Source organism: Gopherus flavomarginatus, chromosome 5 (assembly GCF_025201925.1).
Source record: "Gopherus flavomarginatus isolate rGopFla2 chromosome 5, rGopFla2.mat.asm, whole genome shotgun sequence".
Classification (NCBI taxonomy): domain Eukaryota; kingdom Metazoa; phylum Chordata; order Testudines; family Testudinidae; genus Gopherus; species Gopherus flavomarginatus.
The window spans coordinates 161325774-161348596 of NC_066621.1; the positions used below are offsets into that span (position 1 = coordinate 161325774).

Sequence of the window (22823 nt, forward strand, 5' to 3'; positions counted from 1 at the left end):
CTGCATTAGCTTTTTTCACGGTGATATCACATTAGCGACTCATAGTCATCCTGTGAACAACAAATACTCTGAGGTCCTTCTCCTCCTCTGTTACTTCTAACTGATGCCTCCTCAGCTTATAATAATAGTTCTTGTTATTAATCCCTAAATGTATGACCTTGCACTTTGCACTATTAAATTTCATCCTATTACTATTACTCCAGTTTACAAGGTCATCCAGATCTTCCTGTATGACATCCCGGTCCTTCTCTGTTTTGGCAATACGTCCCAGCTTTGTATCATCTGCAAACTTTATTAGCACATTCCCACTTTTTGTGCCAAGGTCAGTAATAAAAAGGTTAAATAAGATTGGTCCCAAAACTGATCCTTGAGGAACTCCACTAGTAACCTCCCTCCAGCCTGACAGTTCACCCTTCAGTACGACCCGTTGGAGTCTCCGCTTTAACAAGTTCCTGATCCACCCTTCAGTTTTCATGTTGATCCCCATCTTTTCCAATTTATCTAATAATTCCCCACGTGGAACCGTGTCAAATGCCTTACTGAAATCGAGGTAAATTAGATCCACTGCATTTCCTTTTTCTAAAAAGTCTATTAGCTTCTCAAAGGAGATCAGGTTGGTTTGGCACGATCTACCTATTGTAAAACCATGTTGTATTTTGTCCCAATTACCATTGACCTCAATGTCCTTAACTACTTTCTCCTTCAAAATTTTTTCCAAGACCTTACATACTACAGATGTCAAACTAACAGGCCTATAGTTACCTGGATCACATTTTTTAACTTTCTTAAAAATAGGAACTACGTTAGCAATTCTCCAGTCGTACGGTACAACCCCTGAGTTTACATATTCATTAAAAATTCTTGCTAATGGTCTTGCAATTTCTTGTGCCAGTTCCTTTAATATTCTTGGATGAAGATTATCTGGACCCCTCGATTTAGTCCCATTAAGCTGTTCAAGTTTGGCTTCTACCTCAGCTGTGGTAATATCCACCTCCTTATCCTCATTCCTGTTTGTCATCCTACCCTGTGAGGTGCGTAGGGATGCTTTGGAAGGAATGGCATCATAGACCTGGTACAATCAGTTAGCATTTGCCAAGCCCTGCCTTTATAAATCAGTCAGCAGGCACACTCTGCCATAGTAAAATGTTTATTTGTTAAGGTGATATAAGTTACTGAGCGCTTTACAGTCTGTGAATTCACCACTGGCAACATTTAACACGAGGTCATATGGAAGCTGTTGCCACCATATTATTTATTTAAAAAAATCTTGAAGGCCAGAAAAGATATTTATAATAAATGTCAAAGTTGGGGGGTGCGGAATCCAGGAACCAGGAAAACATGTTAATCCAACGGAGCCCGACTCCATGGTCTATTGGTGCAGGCTGTAGATGTCAAATGAGAGTTTCTGCTTGGGTGAGAATTGGTTCAACAGATTAATCTTCAGTGAGTTGGATCATGTTGCTTTTTGCTGAGTGAAAACATCAATGGTAACACTTTCTGGAGGTGGCAGAGGGCAGGTGTTCTTCAGCTCAGTTCCCGGGTCTGTGAAAAGAACCAAAACAAAGACAATAAGGAAATAGGGGGTATGCCTCAGCCAGGCAGTTAATCCCATGTCCTACAAATGCAGGGCAAAGGAGAGGAGCAGAAAAGCTTTTCAGACAGGTATAGCCCAACTAGCACAGCATAACGAGACCAGCACACTCTGTGCCTGTGAGCTGCAGCCGAACGAGGAGACAGGGTTTGGCAGATCAGTTTTGAAAGGTCAAATAGAAATGAGACCACTTGCCATTTAGCCACCCGCAGCTGACCAGCTGACCAGCGCTTCTCAGCACAAGGGGGGGGGGTGAAAAGAATCCCTCTTGCACTATTATAGGGTGGCTGTTTGCAAACACAAATGCCAACCCATGGCAAGCAGAGCCGGGGGAATAATGAAGAAAAAACAACGAATGGAATAAGTTATTCCCCGCTCCCCCCAAAAAATTGCAGTTAATTGAATACATTATTTAACGAACCCCTCGTATTCAACCAGCAGTAAATGAAAGGCAGAAGCCAGAGTGATGGAGCCCACTGGAGTGCAAATGACTAAGACAAAACACATGGCTCTGTAATCGATCTTTTGTCTGTAAATTCCAGGGCTGCTCCTTCTCTCATTCAAGCCAATGACAGAACAGTTATTTGCTTCTGTGGAGGGAATCTCACATTTCGTGTGCTTTGACGGATCTGTACTGAATCCCCTCCCCCCCGACACACACACACACACACACACACACACACACACACACACTGTCCCAACAACAAAACTTCACCTGACCCCTTCCTAGCTCATCTAGCACCCCGTTGGGTGGGGAAAAGGAAGGAATTTTTTAGACACCAGTCGAATAGCTGACATTTTAAAATGCCATGTTGTATGTGTGGCAGTTTAATAGGACCTAGACTCTCTATTTCAAAACTGCTTCCTAGTTTGCTGAGTTTTTCGGAGGCCTTCAGCCTGCTCCCCAAGATTAGTTATTCCAGGTCCAGCGGTCCCATCCGGTGGGTCCAGTCTGCAGAAGGTTGAAGCTGGGCTGTGCTACCCACTCCAGTGGAAATAGGATACATTCTACAAATACAGTGGCAAAATGCAACCAGCTTTCTACCTGCTGCACCATCTTGGGGTGGGATTTTCCCTTGCAGGGCAGGCGGAGAGATCTGTATACAACCCCCTTGGCCCAGGATCCTGAGGGGTTGGGGGGATTCCAGAGGATTCCCATGGAGACCCCATGGCTGCACCCGAGTTCCAGCTCCCCATTGCCACCCTCCCTGTCCTGCCCCCACAGTACAGCGCCAATGGTGTGCAATGGGTGTGAATCCCAGGGCTTGTAGGTCTGAAGGGAAGTGTCATGAAGCTTGTTGGAAATGAGGACTAGGAGCATGACTGGGCCAAAGGCTCCCTATGCAAACTGGGATGGGGTGAATTTTCAGATGGCCTCCTGTCTCTGACATGCAGCAGGTGACATTTCCATGGAGGGATCATCTGTCTTCTGTAGCACTCAGAAGCCCCAATGAAGGGCAGGGCCCCATTGGACCAGGCCCTAGATACGAACATGGAAGTGGAAGATGGTCCTGCCCTAGGGTGACCAGACAGCCAGGGTGACAGTTTGGGACAGGTGGGGGGTAATAGGCGACTCTATGAGACAAAGCCCCAAATATCAGGACTGCTCCTATAAAATGGGGACGTCTGGTCGCCCTCTCCTGCTCCAAAGAGCTGAGTCTCAGGCAAGTGACAAAGGCGCACGGGTTAAATGCACATCACTGCAGAGGTGGGGCGAGAGTTCTACAGGCAGGGAAAACCACCTCCTGGTCTCAGCATCGTGGGGGGCACGTGTCACCCTCAGCTTCCAAAACCTGCTGCTGCTCCAGTGCTGGGTGGGCACTTGTGCGGGTGCAGTTTGAGTCAGCGTCCTTGCAGGCAGGCGAATGGACACCCAGAAATGAAGTGGTATTTTTCCAGGAAGTTGGTTGTCTGAAAGCAAATGAGTGCACAGCCAGCTAGCTGTGTTATCTTGGTCCTAAGTGCTGGCTTTATCAGGAAACAACCTGTCCCTACAGTGCAAAAGTAGGATACAGAGCTCTTAAAAATCTTCTTACGCAATGTAGCTTGTCACAGACAGCAGGTTTTTTCTTCAGCCCAAACAGACAGGCAATGCTCTTCATTGGATTCAGTGCTTGTGTGGTAGTGGATTCTCCAGGAACAGTCAGTTATCATCTCTGCAGATTAAGCTTACTCCTTTCTTATGACATCATCCTGGACACTTGACTCTTGGGAGTTGGCCAGTTGCATCCAAAGCCTCCTGTGAGTAAGGTGAGCAGAGTTTGGTAGGATTCGACTATCCACTCTGCTGGTGTTGCTCAGATGTATTTACGTAGGTGGGGTGACCAGATGTCCTGATTTTATAGTGACAGTCCCGACATTTGGGGATTTGTCTTATAGAGATGCCTATTACCCCCCCCCACACACCCACACAAAAAACCCCTGTCCTCATTTTTCGCCCTTGCTATCTGGTCACCCTATATAGATCCTCCTGTAACCGGAATGCCCTGCATGCCCCATTGCCCCCCTGCAAGCAATGGTGGATTTGGGTCTCTCAGGAAAGTAAGTCATACACACGTTGTACTGTCAAAGGGAGACCACTTAGCTGGTACAAATTGTTACTTACAGTGTTGACTTACTCTGACAGTCGAAATCTAATGGCTAATTTATCTTCCCACCCCTGTATAGAAAAAAGAAAGAATAACGGCATCACTCTTAGCTGGTGTCCCGGTTCGATAGGCTTCAGAAAACAAAGCAATGCTAGACTGCTGTGAGCGCTAGAAGTTGTAATTTGTTGCACCCACATGATCTGAAGTGGCACTTACATTGTGAAAGGCGAGAATAAGAGGGATAAGAGCTCTACATGCAGGGCTATAGGCGGAATCAATATTTTGATACTTCAAAGTAGAGCAATGTCAGGAGACACCACTTAGCCCAGCACTGGTCTGGAACTGCAAGCAAGCGCCATGATGCAGGAAGTGTGCAGAAGCAGAACCCAGACATTTGTAATGCAAGAAATGTAATGCGGTTTAGGTTTCTTACTTGAATGAACACTCCTGATAGAACAGAGTTAAATTCTATCTGTCAGCACCTCTGGCACAAGGGGAGACAACTGTCCCTGGAGACAATTTCCTAAAATGTTTGATGATACGCAGTAAAGCCCAACATAGCTAGGAAAAGACAATACAGCCATTTATGTGATTACAGGAAACTAGCCAATGACACAACCAGAAGCTAATAAGAGAGGTGGCCCATGGGGCTGCCTCACTCATTGGTAGCTTCTGTAGCAAACTCTTTAATATAAATGATACTGCATCTGTCACACCTAGTGGTATCCTAAAAGGTCTGTAGGCACCGGTTTGCAAATAACAAGCACTGGCTAGATGGTTGTAGTGAATAGGACACTGCCAACTGGTTGGTTTGTTTTTTAACCAGAAACCCGTGCCGCCTTAAATAATTAAATCTGTTTGGTGAATTGCCTGGGGCAAGTAATTTTTTGTATAGAGGGGTTCAAATACTTTACACTCAGCAGGGTAACAGTGACGGGGAGACTTTGCGACTGAGCCAGTAAATGTTGATACAGATTTAGTGAGGCTACAAACTAGTAATTCTGCTGAGCAGCAACTTCTAGAGTCACTGTTTGCTTTTAATAAGTACGAGGCAATGGGAAATAATAACAAGGACAACCCCTAATACTATATTACGAGATGGGCCTGCGTATAAACTCCCCTTCTGCTGCTTGTTGTATTAACTAATTAGAAAAAAACATGTTTCTCCCTCCTCTGCATGGTGCATGTTGCCACTATTGTCGCCAGTGTTGCTGCTGGAGAAACAGACCAGGAATTCCACAGAAGGATTCACATTGACGTTGCAATATCAGGAACATAGTAAAATGTAGCACAGTGTTTGCTACAGGCAAAAGCAAGCATCAGAGCCTCAGCTTGTGTAAATGGAAGTAGCGCCATCGACACGCCGATTTACACCATTTGAGGATCTGATTTGTAATGTGGTTTTCAGCCTTCTGAAAGGTTATTGCCTAAATAATGGACAACAAGAGCATGAAAAACAGTTGCCAGTTCTTTTGAATGTTCCTTGGGAAATATGACCATGTTTTCCTTAGCAGCAAAGCCAAGCCTTCTTACAGCATTGCAAAGGCCTCGCTCTTCCCAGCTGGTCTAGCAGATTGTTACCGCTCTTCTGCTCTGGAACCACGCATTATGCACCAATCAAAGGCAAGCTCCCAATTTTGCTTTCAAACTCGCACACAAAAGCGTAATGCTGATTAGAGGAGTGCTCTGTGAATAGTGCAGCGGGGGCTCCAGTTTAGAGGTGCCCATGGCTCCTGCGGGCGCCGCCGTTTGCAGAGAGGTATAATGCAGCAGTGCAGGGGCTCCTCTGAATTAACGCACTAGCAAACCTTCTCTGATTTGACACCCTGTATTTATAAGGCGCTCAGGTTCCGTTTACGGGGAAAAGGGTTGAGCTAGACTTGGCTGATGTTTACAAGGTTTGCAAGTCAGCGACCAAGAGTCCAGTGTGAATGTTCGCCTGGCACGCACACTGAGAAAGTGGAGTTCTACCTAAAGGTATGTGATGCTCATGATGCACCTGAGCACTGCAACAGAGGTGGGTCAAAGAGTTTTCGAACTATAACAATGATTTCACCTGGGTATTGTGGACAGACTAGGCCACAAAACATGAGGGAGCAGAGTTTTCCATGGGACAGACAAGATTGGCTAATTTAGGAACAGTACTTAGTAATGGGATAACCATCCACATCCTTGAGAGGCTGAATCTTCTCCAGTACTCTCGGATACTAACACATCCAGTGGCATTTACCCTCTGCTTTCCCAGCTGCACGGTTCTGCATGCAAACCATGCTTCACTGGCGGGCCCTTGCCTCTACTTTCTGCATTCCCTGAGAGCCAAGGCAGGGAGCCAGAATTTGGGCTAAAGGACAACGTGGAGCTGAATGGAAGCTCGACAGGCTGACAGCTGGGACTCCATCTTTTCCTGGAGGGGGCGAGGCTGGGACACGTTGTTCTGACTGATGGTTCTACTGTTGCTCTTTTGCATAGGAGCATGAGGAAAATGGAGCATTTTCAAGTAAATAAAAGCACAATGGACAAGCCACATCTGCACCTAGAACTGAACTGTCCCATATTGAGCACAGAGCAAGGAACCCCCCAAAGCCCAACCAGAAAGGCAGCACGTGTAACAACTAACACAGCAAACACACTCTGCACCCAGCTCTGTTCCTCCCACCAAACCCAGGGCATTTTCTCTCAGTAGAACAGTTAATGTCGTCAGAAGGGCTGGGAAAGGAGACACGTGCTAGCAAATTTTAGAACCAATGACACACTTGTGAATTTCCCGCCTCTGGTGATTCTAGGAGAAGACACCATTTCACTGCTGAGCTCTTGGCAGTGTAATCCAAGTTGCACTGCCCCTTTGGGTGTGTATTTTACAAGCCACAGACACTGAAGTAATTCATTGCGGAAAGTCCTCTGCTGACTAAGGGCTAAACACAATCACTACTGGGTGAAAGGCGCCCGTGCAGGGAGCCAGCATATGAGGTAGGTGCCACTATGTTCCACTTACTGCCCGAGGATTTAGAGGTACCTAGTTCTTATGCTGGCCTCCCTGCACAGGGGCCTTGCTAACCATCTCTCTTCTTTTCTGCAGGGTGTCCAGTAGTTCACACTGCGCACGTGTGGGTGAGTTTTGTTCTTCTGAATAATGAATGCCTTTGCCCCAGCACTCTGCCCAAGCAATTGGCACAGCTGGCTTTGCAGAACTGGAAGAATACAGATTCCCCTCCGTCCTAGGGCGTTCCACCCTTTGGAGGAGTCGAGTCCCTAGAAAACCTGAATAAAATGAAAGGTCCTGTTGTACATTTATTACAGTGGAATAGCAGACATTTTATCCCCAATGCATATACACGGCATATCTTTCAGATGAAGGGAGAGAGAGCCATGTGAATAACCTTCTCTGATATCCAATCTAAGTATTCCTGTAATGTTATCATAGAATTAAACCAAACGGTGCCAGCTGGTTCCCGTAAGCCTCTGATAGAAATGCATGGTGGATGGAGTTTTTAGCTTTAGATTTATAAAACTGACTCTTTCATGTAAAGAAGAAAAGCCCAAGAAGCTATTAATATTTTGGTACTTGCACAGCACATTAGACACACATTAGTTCCAATTCAGACAACAGATATAGCATTGTCGTTTGGTACTTTTAAACTGCACATGACTGAAACAAACCGATCAGCAGAAAACCCTGTGAAGCTACCTTCTCACCTACACACAGGTTCAATACGCCAGCTCCAGAGGTTTTTATTCCCTCCGAACAGATCATGTCTGACAACACCTTCACTTTAAGACTATGGGAATTAGAATAACGAGGTGGGGTCCTTCGTGACATAGCATTTTAGCAGCTAGCGGTGTGTGCCCCTGCCAAAAGGAACCAATAATGCATGGATGGCAGGGAAACCCTGAGGTTTTTAACTTGCTCATTGGGAATTGAATATCATCATTTTGGGCTTAGGTTTCCTTGTGAGTCTCTGCAGTTGCATGGGGAAAAGTGGGCTCTTTTAGAAAAAGGGTTTCTCTCCTTCCAGCACAGCATGACAACATGGTCTGTCTTCTAGAACACTCTGATGGGGCCCTTTCTGAGCCCAATCCTGCAATGCCTTTGCAGATGCAATCCAATGATGACAATAGGAATGCTGCAATATCGGCCTGATGAGAGGCTAAACTGATGCAGAACAGGGCTGTCCTGCAACAGATCATTGGGATTTATTTGGTTTCAAGCACCAAATTACTGGATATAAAATAAGATTTTGACCAGAGTGCAAAATCTCTCACTCGGTTACTGTAATCCACATAACACCAATACCGCTAAGGAAAAATGGCCTGCAAGCTTAACTTCTGTATAGGTCTGATCTGTTGCCAAAGTGAGGCTAAAACTATTGACTTGCGTTCAGCAGCATATTACTATTGTCACACCACTGAAATATCTCTGATGTAGACACGGAGACTAAATAAGCTGAGGTGAAGTGAAGAGTGGAATGGGGCGAGGGGGTAATGGACACAACAGAGCAATAGAAACACTTGTTTTCCTTGTGAAAATGACGGTTCCAGTAGTTATGGATCTATTTCTGCACACTGATGTTTTATGCAACAGACTGGAGTGGCTCTGTCAGCAGCTCTATCCCACCACTCCTTCACGGCACTGCTCTTCTCTCTTTGTTTCCTACTGTAACATTGAAAAAGGGATTTAAATCCCAAGGCACAACAATCGCATAACAGCTGAGTTCATGGCTGGGACTGCCTTCCATGTCCCTTGTTATACCCAGGCAGCGGAGAAATCGCCAGACAGTATGTGAACATACAGAAATGCCAACCAAAAGAAGCACCAGGGCTGGGAAAGGATTGCATTAATTATGAATTAATTATTAATTAATATTATTAATTTGCCAGAAGATGATCCACCCGCCTAGTCCGGCTCTGCAGCCTCAGAGATTTATCTTACCATGAAAGTGGAAGTGCCTTCCTTTCAGCCATCACTAATAGTCATGCTATGCCCTCACATCTTATCCAAGGCCGGTATCGGGCCTGTACTGGGGACAGTGTCTTGACAGATCTGCTATTTCCCATGTATGAGAACAGTTGGGTTGTCACCAGGCAGGGTCATGGGAAGACTCCAGCACCTGGGACCCAGGCCGCTAGTCTCAGATGGCTAAACTGAGCACTGGTGTTGCCTGGCACTGCAGTGTACTGTGGCTGGGTACAGTGTCAAGGCTGCCATCCTGCCAGGTCCTTGCTAAAGTGAGGATGAAGACTGGGCAGGTTTCCTGCTAGCGAGGGTGGCTGCAAATTTCTGAGCCTGATACTCCTGCCCTTGCACTCGTAACCCCCCATTGCAATCACCATGTGTCTTTACTGATTAGGGATGGTAGCTCTGGGCCCTGCATTATTGTTTTTCTCCATTTATTCTGAGCCTAATAAACCAGGCCTTAAACTCCCCCATCTCATGAGACCCAACTATGCTCACAAGGAAAGACCTGTCATGCTCTGAGCCTTTGCTGCCCCCCACATAACACACATCAATGCCCTGAATGCCGACACATCTGCATTTGGGATTCTGGCTCGGAGCCAGGTCCTCTGCTGGTGCACAAGCATTGTCACTGGCTGTGGAGAAGCAACACCTGTCTCCACCAGATGAGGATCTGGCCCCGTGTCTTCATTCCTGCACACTAAAACAGAGCTTTTACTCACCCCAGAACACTGAAGGCATCTCCTTTCTCCTCCCTTCCCTGCCCCAGCTGGGAAAACGGCTGGTAATGTCAGTACCAGGGAACCCCTGAGGAACCTACACCAAGAAGACTGCTTCCAAGGGGACTTCCTTTAACACTGGCTGGGTACACTTATTGAGTCTTTTATTTTACACAACATAACAACACAGAGTTGTTGTTTCTGTACAGCACTTGCCTAAAAACAAAGGCAACACCATTGTCACTGAAAAGAAACATACAGTCTGATCATTTTAAAAAATATCATTTTACTGATTGATCCATAAGTTGTCTTTTGTTAGCATGGAGGAAAGAGCATTTCCTTTAGAAAAGGCTTTTTCTGTGAAACTCTCTTTTGTTTTCTGCTACTGCAGAACCAGGAAACCAGTCCTAGAGTAGGGGAAGGCACTGGTGCTGTTTCATGCTTTTTTCCTTTAATCATTTTATCTTTGAATGTTGCCTTCGGTTGTTATATTAAATAAAATAAAATAAACAGAACAAAACCTGTGTGCCCCGGGCAGCTCACACACAACCCTGCCTGGACAAGCCAGAACTCAGTAAGCCAGGAGTGGATTCCAAAGCCCCATCTCCTAGCAGGGAGGTCTCAGACAGTGTTTGCTGTTTTGTTTTTCATGACAATAAAATAAAATACACTTTAAAAAGCAGGTCACACAGTGCTTTCCAATATCCACTCAGAACTCGAGAAAGTTGCTTTTCCACTATCCACATCAGAATTGTCTGACTGAATTAGCATCCCATTCATAGACATGCTCCTTTTAGACCATAATCCACCTGTGCTGTGGGAGTTACCATACCAATGGCATTCCATTAATTCTCCGTTCAGGGAGTACCTGCGCTTTGCTCTGGATGTTTCAGCTGGCAAAGTGAGAAACTTACTTGGCTTTGCTTGTGCTCTTTTGTAGGTGGGGGGCCCTTTGGCAGGGGCCGGGGAACGACTAGCTAGCTGCAGCGCAGTGGAGTTATTTCGGTTAGTGTTCTGGGACTCGGTATTTGTGAGAGCTTCGCTTGGTGGCTCGTTGCTTGGCTTTGGCCCAGGCTTTCTCTTCTGCTTTTGGGAGGCAGAAGCGCTGGAAGTCCACGTGTGAGGCAGTGCAGAGGTAGTGGTACTGGAGTCCTGGCTCGAGCAAGTGTCTGAGGACTGAGTCACACTGTCATTGGGGACTCTGGAACACTGGACGCTCTCCTCATGCCCGACGGCCTGTTTGGACATTGACGGGGGCATTGCACCACTGCAGCCTTGTATCTGAGCGCCGTTGGTCTGAGAATAAACATTGCTGACCTTGGTCACCTTGTGCTGCCCGTTGTTGTTACATACCTTGTAGCGGATCATGAGGATGATGATGAACACGAGCACAGAGGCCACGATAATCCCACCAATGATGATAATCATGGTGCCGCCCAGGAACTGGGATTGCATGAAATGGCAACGGACATAATCCTGCTCGGTAGTGAACTGTATGCACCCAACGACCCTGGTGGCCGTGAGGGAGGTGATGCCGTCGTCATAGATTGCCAAGACACACAGGTCATAGACAGTCCCAGCGGCCAGGTTGTTGACCAGGAAAGTTTTGCTCGTGGGAGGTATCATTCTGGGGGACAAGGGAACTGATGTTATTAAACAAGTCACTCAACGTCATCTCCCATCTCCAAATCTCAAATCACTCACGAAGGCGATCGCCCTCCAGGGACACTAACATGCTGCACCTGTGGAGTTACTCAGGGCCGACTCCAATGGCTCTGAGCCCATGGCGGATCTGGCCCTGCATTAGCAGCACTGGATCTCCCATTGGCAAGCCCACTAATTGCCTTGCTCAGCAGCGCAAAGCTCCTGAGACGAGCCACTGCTAAATAAAAAAAAAAAATCATTTATGACAAATTGGTTTTGAAAGGTGTGACTGTTACATTAGCTGACTTGAAAACAAATCCACTTAGCACATAAAACACCTCTGCGTGCACTGCACCAGGCTGAGCAGCAGAGAGACTGACGACAGAATTAGAGGGCCTTAGTGGACATACATTTATGGACATCTTTCTCCCAGGCCTTCAAAAACTGAGGGTGTAAGATCCATTTAACTCATCTAACTTTTCAATACTTCTGCTAATCAGATTACCGCAGGGGATAAAGGTCAGATTGGATTATCCAAAAATAACACTATTCAAAGTAATTTTCCTATTTGTTAGTTGAAAATTGCATTAGTTTTTCACAAGCCCTGCACCATATGCTTCTGAGGACAGTGTTCTGATCTGGTTAAGTGGTACTGTAACCACTCCTCAATAATGGACTGCAATGGAACAGCGCATTAATAAATCAATAGGAAACAAGAGCTAAGTGCACATACAGATGTCATTGGATCTGTCTTACCTGTAAACAAGTGAGTCATCGTAAGTACCATTGTACTGGATTTGGAACATACGTATTCCAGGTATATTTCTTTGAAAATTAAATTTGAGTAGCGCAGTGGATGATGTTGCTTCTGCTACTACAACTTTCTTATCCTGGCTGACTTTAGTATCCCCATTATTACTACTTGCATTTGACCCTGACTTGGTGGATGTCGAGATGTCCGAGGAGCCAGGGTCAGGCTCGTGAATGTGGTTTGTACTGTTTAGCAAATGAGGAAGTTTGATTATGTGAAGATCCACCATTTGAGTGGCTTCTCCTGCAGGGTTTGATGCTATGCAGGTGAAGGAGCCTGTATCCTTCACAGTTGTTATAAGTATGTCTAGTGTTCCATTGTTGTACACCAGCGACCTTGTTGCATTTGAAATAAGTTTGCCTTCTGGTGAAATCCAATGAATGGCTGGCTCTGGATCACCCCGGGCCTTACATCTCAGAGTTGCCCGTTGACCCTCCAGCACTCTAAGCTCATGGGTATGTCTAGTAATGAGAGGTGGTTCACACAGGAACTCTTCCTCTGGAATTGACCAAAAATACCGACCAGATAACAGTGGAGGAGAAGCGCAAGTCTCTAGGTCATCTTCTCTGGAAAGACGCCTCAGCCACAGGAGTTCACAGTTGCAATGCAAAGGGTTTCCACCAAAGCTTAATGCAAAAGTAGAAGGGCTGATGATTCCTGAGGTTGCTAATACCTGAGCTCGTTGAAAGAGAGGATCAGGTGGCAGCTTCTGCAATTTATTTGATGTGACATCTAACCTGGTCATCTTGTGGAGGTGGGAGAAAGTTCCCTTAGGAATGTGGTCAATCATATTGTGGTCTAAACTGAGTGTGTGCAAACTAACCATCTTCTCCACGGCATCCCAAGGGATAGTTTCTAGATTGTTATAGGACAAATCCAGTTCCTCAAGAGCTAAAACATCATCAAAGGCTGTGGAAGAAATTAAAGTCAGCTGATTGTTGTTAAGTATCAAATGGTGCAGGTTGGAAAGCCCACTGAACATGTCATTGGTGATCTTAGTCAGCCTGTTGCTGTTCAAATGCAAAGCTCGCAAATTGCGCAAATCAGCAAATGCATGAGGTGTAATAAAACTTATTGTGTTCCTGGATAGCGTCAGGTCCACGAGGCTGGTCATGTTGGCAAAATCTTTCCTTTTGATGTTTGTAACAAAATTGTCCGCCAGTCGCAGTTCCACAGTCCTTCTGTCAATGTTTGGGGGAACAAATAGAAGCCCTTTCTTGGCACAAAGGGTTGCAAGATTTGGAGACAAAATCTGACAGACACAGCGCTTGGGGCAGATCTGGGCTCTCACTGCTATGCCAATGAACAGCAGATACAAAAGCAGCTTTTCCATTGTAGATCAGGTTTCAGAGCCTGCAAGAGAGCGCAAAGCACATTGTTAATATCCCCCATGTGGAACACAATCCATGCAAAGACAGGAAGGATGGGCTAGTGGATACAGCACTGGGTGTGGCCCAAGGGATTGGGAAGCTGCCCATGTCTATTTCGACTGTAAGCTCTTTGGGGGAGTGGCTGTCTCTCAATACATGTCTGTACACTGAGTAGCACAATGAGGCACCAGTCTTGGTGCTACTGCAGTAAAAATGATGACACCAACAGGAAGTGGTCCCATAGGCTGAGAAGAACCCCACTACAATGAATATGTGATAATAACAATGGACATTCATAAGCCATGGATTTACTTTTTAACTGTGACAGGTGTCATCCATTATCAAGCAGCAGAGCAATACAGGAGTCTTCGGTGGTTTATACGTTATTTGTTTGGTCTTATGGAAATAGCAGTTGGATAACAGAGGCACAGAATTTTATTTTCTATCAGCAGCACATTTTGAAGCCCCTGCCAACGCAACTCATTCTTGGACCTGCATCACCTGGTTATGCCGCTCCTTGGCCTCTCCTGAGCAGACACTGTCAACCCCTTAATTTTTTGTGTGTCTTTGTGATACTGCTAAGTAGTCATCTGGGTGGAAAAGGAGTCTTGCACCTGTTTGTACAGACCTTGCAGCTGTTCGGCCAGTCTCCCTAAAACCAGCAAGTGGAACACACAGGTCTACCCAGCACCTAAGCTCTTAGTGTTATGTGCAGAACAAACTTTAAGGAGTTTGTTGTCTACCATTCATAAATTGTTAACCATTTGGTTGGCGGAGGGCTAGATAAATAGGGAAGCCAACCAAATTTTAGATGATTATCACTTTCTCCAACTCTCTGGGTAGCAACACTGTATTCCTCCAGCCCCCAGAAAATTCTGCCAGTATAATTACAGCCTGAGACTTAGAACTGGGTTCTAGCAGATCCGCACACACCACAATTACACAACCACTTCACCAGCTACATAAATATACTACTATAAAGAGAGTACATTTGAAATTGCCATAACACACAGAAACCAGGTGGGTGAGGTAACAGCTTTTATTGAACCAACTACTACTGGTGAGAGAGACAGAAGTTGGTCCAGTAACAGATAGCACCTTGCCCACCTTGTTTCTCTAATATCCAGGGACTGACATGGCTCCCACAGGCCTGCATACACAAACATACAAGGTGTTTCACACCTGTCCAGGGTTCAAAGCTTGTGACAGTCGTTAGGCAAGCCCTGGGAACTTTGAACGGGGAACAGTAATCCAGTCTGTCCATGAACTGGGAAATGAAATGAAGTAAGAGTCTGTAAGATGCAAAGATAATCAGTGATGATATCAAGCCCCAAAGCACTGTTCCTCAGAGATGCTGAGCACCTAAAAGTCCTTCTGAAGCTAATGTAAGCGGGAGCTGTTCCAAACCTCTGACTCAGACCACTGAGTTCCTCGGACAAGAGGGGTTCACCCAACAAATTATAGTTTAAAAAATTAACACGGCCTTGAGGGTGAGGTTGATGATTCTTAGTGCTGCTGACCATCTCCAACACATGATGAACTCCTGCAGAAGGTTTATTTCTAATAAAGTCAATATACTGAGCTACCTATTTCTGATCTTGAATTAAAAAGTTCTTACTCAACATAAACTATTGCTGTATCATTCGTTAGCAAGACAGTATTTGCACTTCTATGCAGGTGCTGAGGTTTTCCTCTCTAACAAATTCCTTTTAGGCAGGTTGTATTTTTAAACAGAGAAGAGCATATCACCTGGGGACTAGAAAATCGTCCTTCATCACTGAATCAATCTCTCCGCCAATGGCTCTCCCATAATACATGCTCTAGAGAATCAGCATTTATCTGACAACTGGAAAAGGATATAAAAACAAATTTATTTTTTACAGCCAGCTGAGAATGTAATTCTTTCTCTGTAGAATCCAATGTTACACCAATTTATACTGGACTCCTTCAGAGACAACTGGCTATTCTTGGACTATAAATGCACCAATTAAATTAGTTCCCTTTTCTGCTAGCCTTAAACTCATGGGAAGCAGGCTGTTCCTTTCAGAAACAGTAAAATTTTAGAATAAAACCTTTTGTAGCTCCACGGAGCATCATTTTTGCATTAATTTTGACAGCAAGTGAACTTCGAGGGTGATGTTTAAATACATTCTGAGGATTACGTTTCAGGCCTTTTATGTAAGTAATATATGTTGGAAAGATTGTACTCCTGTAAATGGAATCAACACAGTGGGAATTCAGATGCTGAATAGGGACTAGAACACCACAAAAATAACCTTTCTAGACAACAACTAAGAAGCTTAATTCATGATGATGCTTGTTTGCACCTGTTTAGTACGTTTCATGTTATTTACTATGCAGCATGATTTAAGGTCCATAAATCTTGTTCAATGTTTTCCTCTGGTCTTGTTGTGTCAAGGCCAATAGATATTAGAGCATGTATCCATGTTCCCAACGAACGTGCATCCAGGCAGCTTTCATCCTGTGTCCTAAATATTCTCACCATTGCTCCGGTGTCTAAGCATGCTATTATTTATATAATACAGCAATGACAACAATGTGCTAGACATGCACAGATGCCCAGCACAAACTGCACAGACACACCCAGAGCACACTGCACAGAGACATAACACAGACACACCCACAGGCACAGTGCACAGATACACTGTGGCACACAGCACAGAAATGTGGGGCACATTGCACAGACACACCTGGCGCACACTGCACAGATAAATGCAGGGGCACACTGCACAAGCACACCCAGAGCACACTGCAAAGATAAATGCAGGGGCACGCTTCACAGACACACCCAGGGCACACTGCACAGACACACCCAGGGCACACTGCACAGACACATCTGGTACACACTGCACAGACACACCCAGGGACACACTACACAGACACATCTGGTACACACTGCACAGAGACACCCAGGGACACACTACATAGACTCACCCAAGGACACACTACACAGACATGACCGGGGCCACACTGCACAGAAACACCCAGGGCACACTGCACAGATAGGCACAGGGGCACACTGCACAGATACACCAGTACACACTGTGCAGACACACCCAGGGACACACTACACAGACACATCATAGGGTGCACTGCACAGATACACCAGTGGCACACTGCACAGAAACATGTGGGGCACACTACACAGACACACCCGCAGGCACACTCCACAGATACACTTTGGAACACTGCACAGAAACACATGGGGCACATTGCACAGACATACTCAGGGGCACACTGCACAGACACACCGAGGACACACTACACAGACACACCCGAGGCCACACTGCACAGATACACCAGTGGAACACTGCACAGAAACAAGTGAGGCATACCATACAGACACATCCAGAGCACACTGCACAGACACACCTGCGGCACACTACACAGAGACACTCGCAGACACACTGCACAGATAAATGCAGGGACACACTGCACAGGCACACCAGTATGCACTGCACAGACATACCCAGGCACACTGCACAGACACATCTGGTACACACTGCGCAGAGATACCCAGGGACACACTACACAGACACATCAAGGGACACACTGCACAGAAACAATCAGGACACACTACACAGAAACACCCAAGGGCACGCTGCACAAATACACCAGTGGCACACTGCACAGAAACACCTGGGGTACACTGCACAGAAGCACATGGGGCACACTGCACAGACACACCCAGACCACACTGTGCAGACAAATGCAGGGGCACACTGCAGAGGCACACCAGTACACACTGAACCGACACACCCGGGGCAAATTGCACAGACACATTCAAGGACACACTGCACAGGCACACCAGGGCACACTGCACAGACACACCCTGGGGCACACTGCATAGGCACACCCAGGGTACACTGCACAGACAAATGCAGGGGCACACTGCACAAGTACACCAGTACATATTGCACAGGCACACCAGTACACACTGCACAGACACACCCAGGGCACACTACACAGACACACCCGAGGGAACATTGCACAGATGCACCAGGGGCACACTGCACAGATGCACCAGGGGCACACTGCACAGAAACACCTGGGGCACAATGCACAGAAACACCTGGGGCACACTGCCCAGGCACACCTGGACCACACTGCCCAGGCACACGCTGGGCACATTGCATAGACACACTCAGGGACACACTGCACAAACACACCGAAGGCACACTGCCTAGGCACACCGGTACACACTGTGCAGGCACACCACTACACACTGCACAGACACACCAGGGCACACTACACATTATCCCTGCTCCAAATACCCAGCACTAGAGTAGCTCTCAAGAGGAGAGGGAGTGCACAGCTGCTGGTGGCTGCCATCCCCAGTCTCAGCATGACATGGTGAGGAAGTACTGCCTTGGCAGAATGCAGCACAGGGTGGGGATCAGGGGAGAATTGCATCTGAATGGACTCATAGACTCATAGACTCTAGAACTGGAAGGGACCTCGAGAGGTCATCGAGTCCAGTCCCCTGCCCTCATGGCAGGACCAAATACTGTCTAGACCATCCCTGACAGACATTTATCTAACCTACTCTTAAATATCTCCAGAGATGGAGATTCCACAACTTCCCTAGGCAATCTATTCCAGTGTTTAACTACCCTGACAGTTAGGAACTTTTTCCTAATGTCCAACCTAAATCTCCCTTGCTGCAGTTTAAGCCCATTGTTTCTTGTTCTATCATTGGAGGCTAAGGTGAACAAGTTTTCTCCCTCCTCCTGATGACACCCTTTTAGATACCTGAAAACTGCTATCATGTTCCCTCTCAGTCTTCTCTTTTCCAAACTAAACAAACCCAATTCCTTCAGCCTTTCTTCATAGGTCATGTTCTCAAGACCTTTAATCATTCTTGTTGCTCTTCTCTGGACCCTCTCCAATTTCTCCACATCTTTCTTGAAATGCGGTGCCCAGAACTGGACACAATACTCCAGCTGAGGCCTAACCAGCGCAGAGTAAAGCGGAAGAATGACTTCTCGTGTCTTGTTTACAACACACCTGTTAATGCATCCCAGAATCATGTTTGCTTTTTTTGCAACAGTATCACACTGTTGACTCATATTAAGCTTGTGGTCCACTATGACCCCTAGATCTCTTTCTGCCATACTCCTTCCTAGACAGTCTCTTCCCATTCTGTATGTGTCAAACTGATTGTTCCTTCCTAAGTGGAGCACTTTGCATTTATCTTTATTGAAGTTCATCCTGTTTACCTCAGACCACTTCTCCAATTTGTCCAGATCATTTTGAATTTTGACCCTGTCCTCCAAAGCAGTTGCAATCCCTCCCAGTTTGGTATCGTCCGCAAACTTAATAAGCGTACTTTCTATGCCAACATCTAAATCGTTGATGAAGATATTGAACAGAACCGGTCCCAAAACAGAACCCTGTGGAACCCCACTTGTTATACCTTTCCAGCAGGATTGGGAGCCATTAACAACTACTCTCTGAGTACGGTTATCCAGCCAGTTATGCACCCACCTTATAGTAGCCCCATCTAAATTGTACTTTCCTAGCTTATCTATAAGAATATCATGAGAGACTGTATCAAATGCCTTACTAAAGTCTAGGTATATCACATCCACCGCTTCTCCCTTATCCACAAGGCTCGTTATCCTATCAAAGAACGCTATGAGATTAGTTTGACACGATTTGTTCTTTACAAATCCATGCTGGCTATTCCCTAGCACCTTACCACCTTCCAAGTGTTTGCAGATGATTTCTTTGATTACCTGCTCCATTATCTTCCCTGGCACAGAAGTTAAAGTAACTGGTCTGTAGTTTCCTGGGTTGTTTTTATTTCCCTTTTTATAGATGGGCACTATATTTGCCCCCTTCCAGTCTTCTGGAATCTCCCCCGTCTCCCATGATTTCCCAAAGATAATAGCTAGAGGCTCAGATACCTCTTCCATAACTCCCATAATGGAGTTATGTCCCGATGTAAAGCTTGAAGCCTTTGTGTGGGCCATATGCAGAGCAGTGATCACCCAATGGCTGCAGCTGCCACTCGCGCCATCCCAGCCACTCTGACTGGTTTCTGTGTAAATGTGCTGATTGGACAGAATTGAACTTTCCATCGGCACACGTCAAATCTATCAAAATGTTCAATGGAAAGCAGGCTGGGCTGTGGGCGGGTCAGGCAGTCAGGGGCACACTGCCTGCCCGGTAGCCAGGCAGCGGGGTGCTGAAACGGATGGTTCCATTGGGCAGGAAATCCCGCAATGTCAACGCAGAACAAAGAAAGTGAAATGAATTGTCAACGTCCCAGAATTCCCATTCCCTTTCCTGGCCAGCTCCTGCTGCCACCACACTTGGTATGTCTACACGGGACCTGGAGCTGGGATTCAGAGGCATTCCCTCACTAGATCTGATCTCATTAGCACACTTAAAACTGAGCCTTGCCACGGCTGCATACGGGGTTAGCTGCCCCCTGTATGTACCCAGCACCGCAGATGGGATGGCTCTCCCCTCCCACCACTCCCACTGCTGCGTCTACACTCTTAGTTCCAAGGCAATAACTTGGTTAGAGAGAGTGCAGGCAAGCCTCCTCAAGCTGGAGTGCACACCGCCAGGGAGACATGTAGATGCAGTCTTGAACTGGACCGGAAGGAGCCTCTGTATTGGTATAAAAATCAAGGGATGGGGCTGCTGCTCCTTACCCAGAAAATGCGGATATTGCTGGGGCCAGTTTGAAAATCAGAGCAAAGATTCGGTGTTAAACTGCTCTCATATTTACGTGTAATGCTTCCCACTGGCAAGCTATGAAGCCAGGAGAACCTCTGGCCCCAAACTCCCTCAGATATGTCCCCACTTGCCTTCGGCCAGGGGCAGTGATGTGAACACAAGGCCAGCCAAAGGGGCAACAGCACTGCTACTGGCACCCACAGGCTGGGGTCTGAAGCCTTCTCCCACACAGCTGTGACCTGCTGGCCAAAAGCAACCGTGACTGGCTAGTTCTCTGCAATGGTTTGCTACCAGACAGTTTAATAACATTGTTTTAAAAAAAAACAATCTATTGAGTGTTCTGTTATTTCTCTCTCTTTCCTGGTCCTTTCCCTCCATCCGCCTCTCATTCTGTATTCCTAATAATGATCATTTCTTCCTCACCTTCATGTGCCCACCACCTTCCTCATTGCAACTGCTCCCAGCTCACCACAACTCTTGGCCCTCAGGAAAGCAGCAACCCTTTGCATTGGTAACGTGCCATACCTTTTCTGAGCCCTGTGCAGAAATACAGGGCCTGGCCCAGGCCTGTAGGCATGCCAGGCACACAGATATGAGTGACATCACTGCAGGGAGACCTGAGGCAGAGAGTCAGGTGACTTTCCCAAGGCCACATGGCGCCTCAGTGGCAGGGACAGGATTGGAACTCAGAAGTGCCTAACTCACATCCCGGTGCTCGCTCCCCAGAGCACAGTGACTCTGTTGCTAGCTGGGGGCTGGGGCATGGGAAGGGCGCCTGTCGGGAAAGACGCAGTCGTCCCCTCTGCCTCCTGCCTTTCTCCTTGCATGGTCCCTCCCCCATGCCCATGACTCCCTCCCCCCTTCCTACTTCTGGCCTCTCCTTTCTACTCTCCTGCTCGTTCTCCTGCTCCAGGCGTTTTCGTCCTATCTACATTGCCATTCCCAGCTGGCCTGTTCCCCCCCCCCTCACTCTGGGGGGGCTAAGTAGGAGAATATGGTTTCAAGACTCCACATTAAACAAAATAGTCAGTGATGGAGAATCCACTAGGACCCCTGCTCGGCTGTTCCAATGGCTAATTCCTCTCACTGTTATACAATTTATGCTTTATGTACCGTCTGAATTTGTCTAGCGTTAGCATCCAGCCATTGCATCATATTACACCTTCCTCTGCTAGACTGAAGAGCCCACTGCTAAATATTTGTTCCCTATGCAGATACTTACAGAGTTTGATTGTCATCACTTAACCTTCTCTTCGTTAAGCTAAATTGATTGTGCTCTTTTGAATTTATCACTATAAAACAGATTTTCTAATCCTTTAATCATTCCCATAGCTCTTCTCAGAACCCTCTCCAATTTATCAACAGGCATCTTGAATTCAGCACACCAGGACACAGTTATCCTAGCAGTGGCCTCACTACTCCCAAATATCGAGGTAAAATAACCTCTCTACTCCTACTTATGATTCCTCTGTTTACGCATCCCTGGATCGCATTAGCTCCTTTGGCCTCAGTATTGCACTGGGAGCTTGTGTTCAGCTGATTATCCACCATGGCCCCAAAATCTTTGTCAGAGTCGCTGCTTCCCAGCACAGAGTGCCCCGTCCTGCAGGAATGGCCCACATTCTATGTTCCTAGATGTGAACGTTTATATTTAGGAAAATTAAAACACATTTTGTTTGCTTGTGCTCAGTTTTCCAAGTAGCCAGAACACTCTGAATCAAGAACAGGAGTACCTGTCGCACCTTAGAGACTAACAAACTTATCTGAGCATGAGCTTAACATGGCTGCTACTCTGAACTCTGAATCAGTGACATGTCATCTTCATTAGTTAGCACACCCCCATTTGTGTGTTATCTGCAAACTTTATCAGTGAAGATTTCATGTTTTCTTCCAGGTTATTGATTAAGATGCTTAAATGGCACAGGGCCAAGACCCAGTCCCTGTGGAACCTCATTTGAAAACACAGCCGCTCAATGATCATTCCTCATTTACAATAACATATTGAAACCTATCCGTTAGCCAGACTTTAATCCATTTAATGAGTGCCATGTCAAATTTATACAGTTCTAGCTTTAGAATCAAAATGTCATGAGGTGCCAAGTTGAATATCTCACAGAAGTCTAAATATCTTAGATCAATACTATTACCTTTATCAACCAAATGTGACATAAAAAAAATCAAGTTAGTTTAATAGGATCTATTTTCCATAACCCTTTTTGATTTGCATTAATTACATTATTCTTCTTTAGCTGACGATTAATTGAGTCCTGTATCAGCCGCTCCCTTATTTTGCCCAGGATCAATGTCAGGCTGAACAGATCAATAATTACCCAAGTCATCCCATTTACCCTTTTTGAATATTGGCACAACATTAGCTTTCTTACAGTCTTCTGGAACTTCCCCAATGCTCCAAGACATATTGAAAATCAGCATTAACA

The 22823-nt window shown here is 46.2% G+C and overlaps 1 protein-coding gene across 11 annotated transcripts in view; it reads right to left on the bottom strand.

The window, feature by feature from the left end:
- Positions 1-1131: 1131 nt before the first annotated feature.
- The window catches only part of LRFN5 (leucine rich repeat and fibronectin type III domain containing 5), a 170240-nt gene continuing 148548 nt past the window's right edge, over positions 1132-22823 (bottom strand). For 5 of the 11 annotated variants that reach the window (XM_050954665.1, XM_050954666.1, XM_050954669.1 and 2 more), the window contains 2 exons: positions 12250-13657; positions 9655-11476 (listed from right to left, as the gene is read on the bottom strand). In XM_050954665.1, coding sequence (XP_050810622.1) covers positions 10534-11476; positions 12250-13637 — 2331 coding nt within the window. In that variant the 5' untranslated portion in view covers positions 13638-13657 and the 3' untranslated portion in view covers positions 9655-10533. Of the gene's footprint in view, positions 1543-4196; positions 4251-9654; positions 11477-12249; positions 13658-22823 lie in introns of those variants that run through there. The other 6 variants (XM_050954673.1, XM_050954674.1, XM_050954671.1 and 3 more) reach the window with 6 other exon arrangements.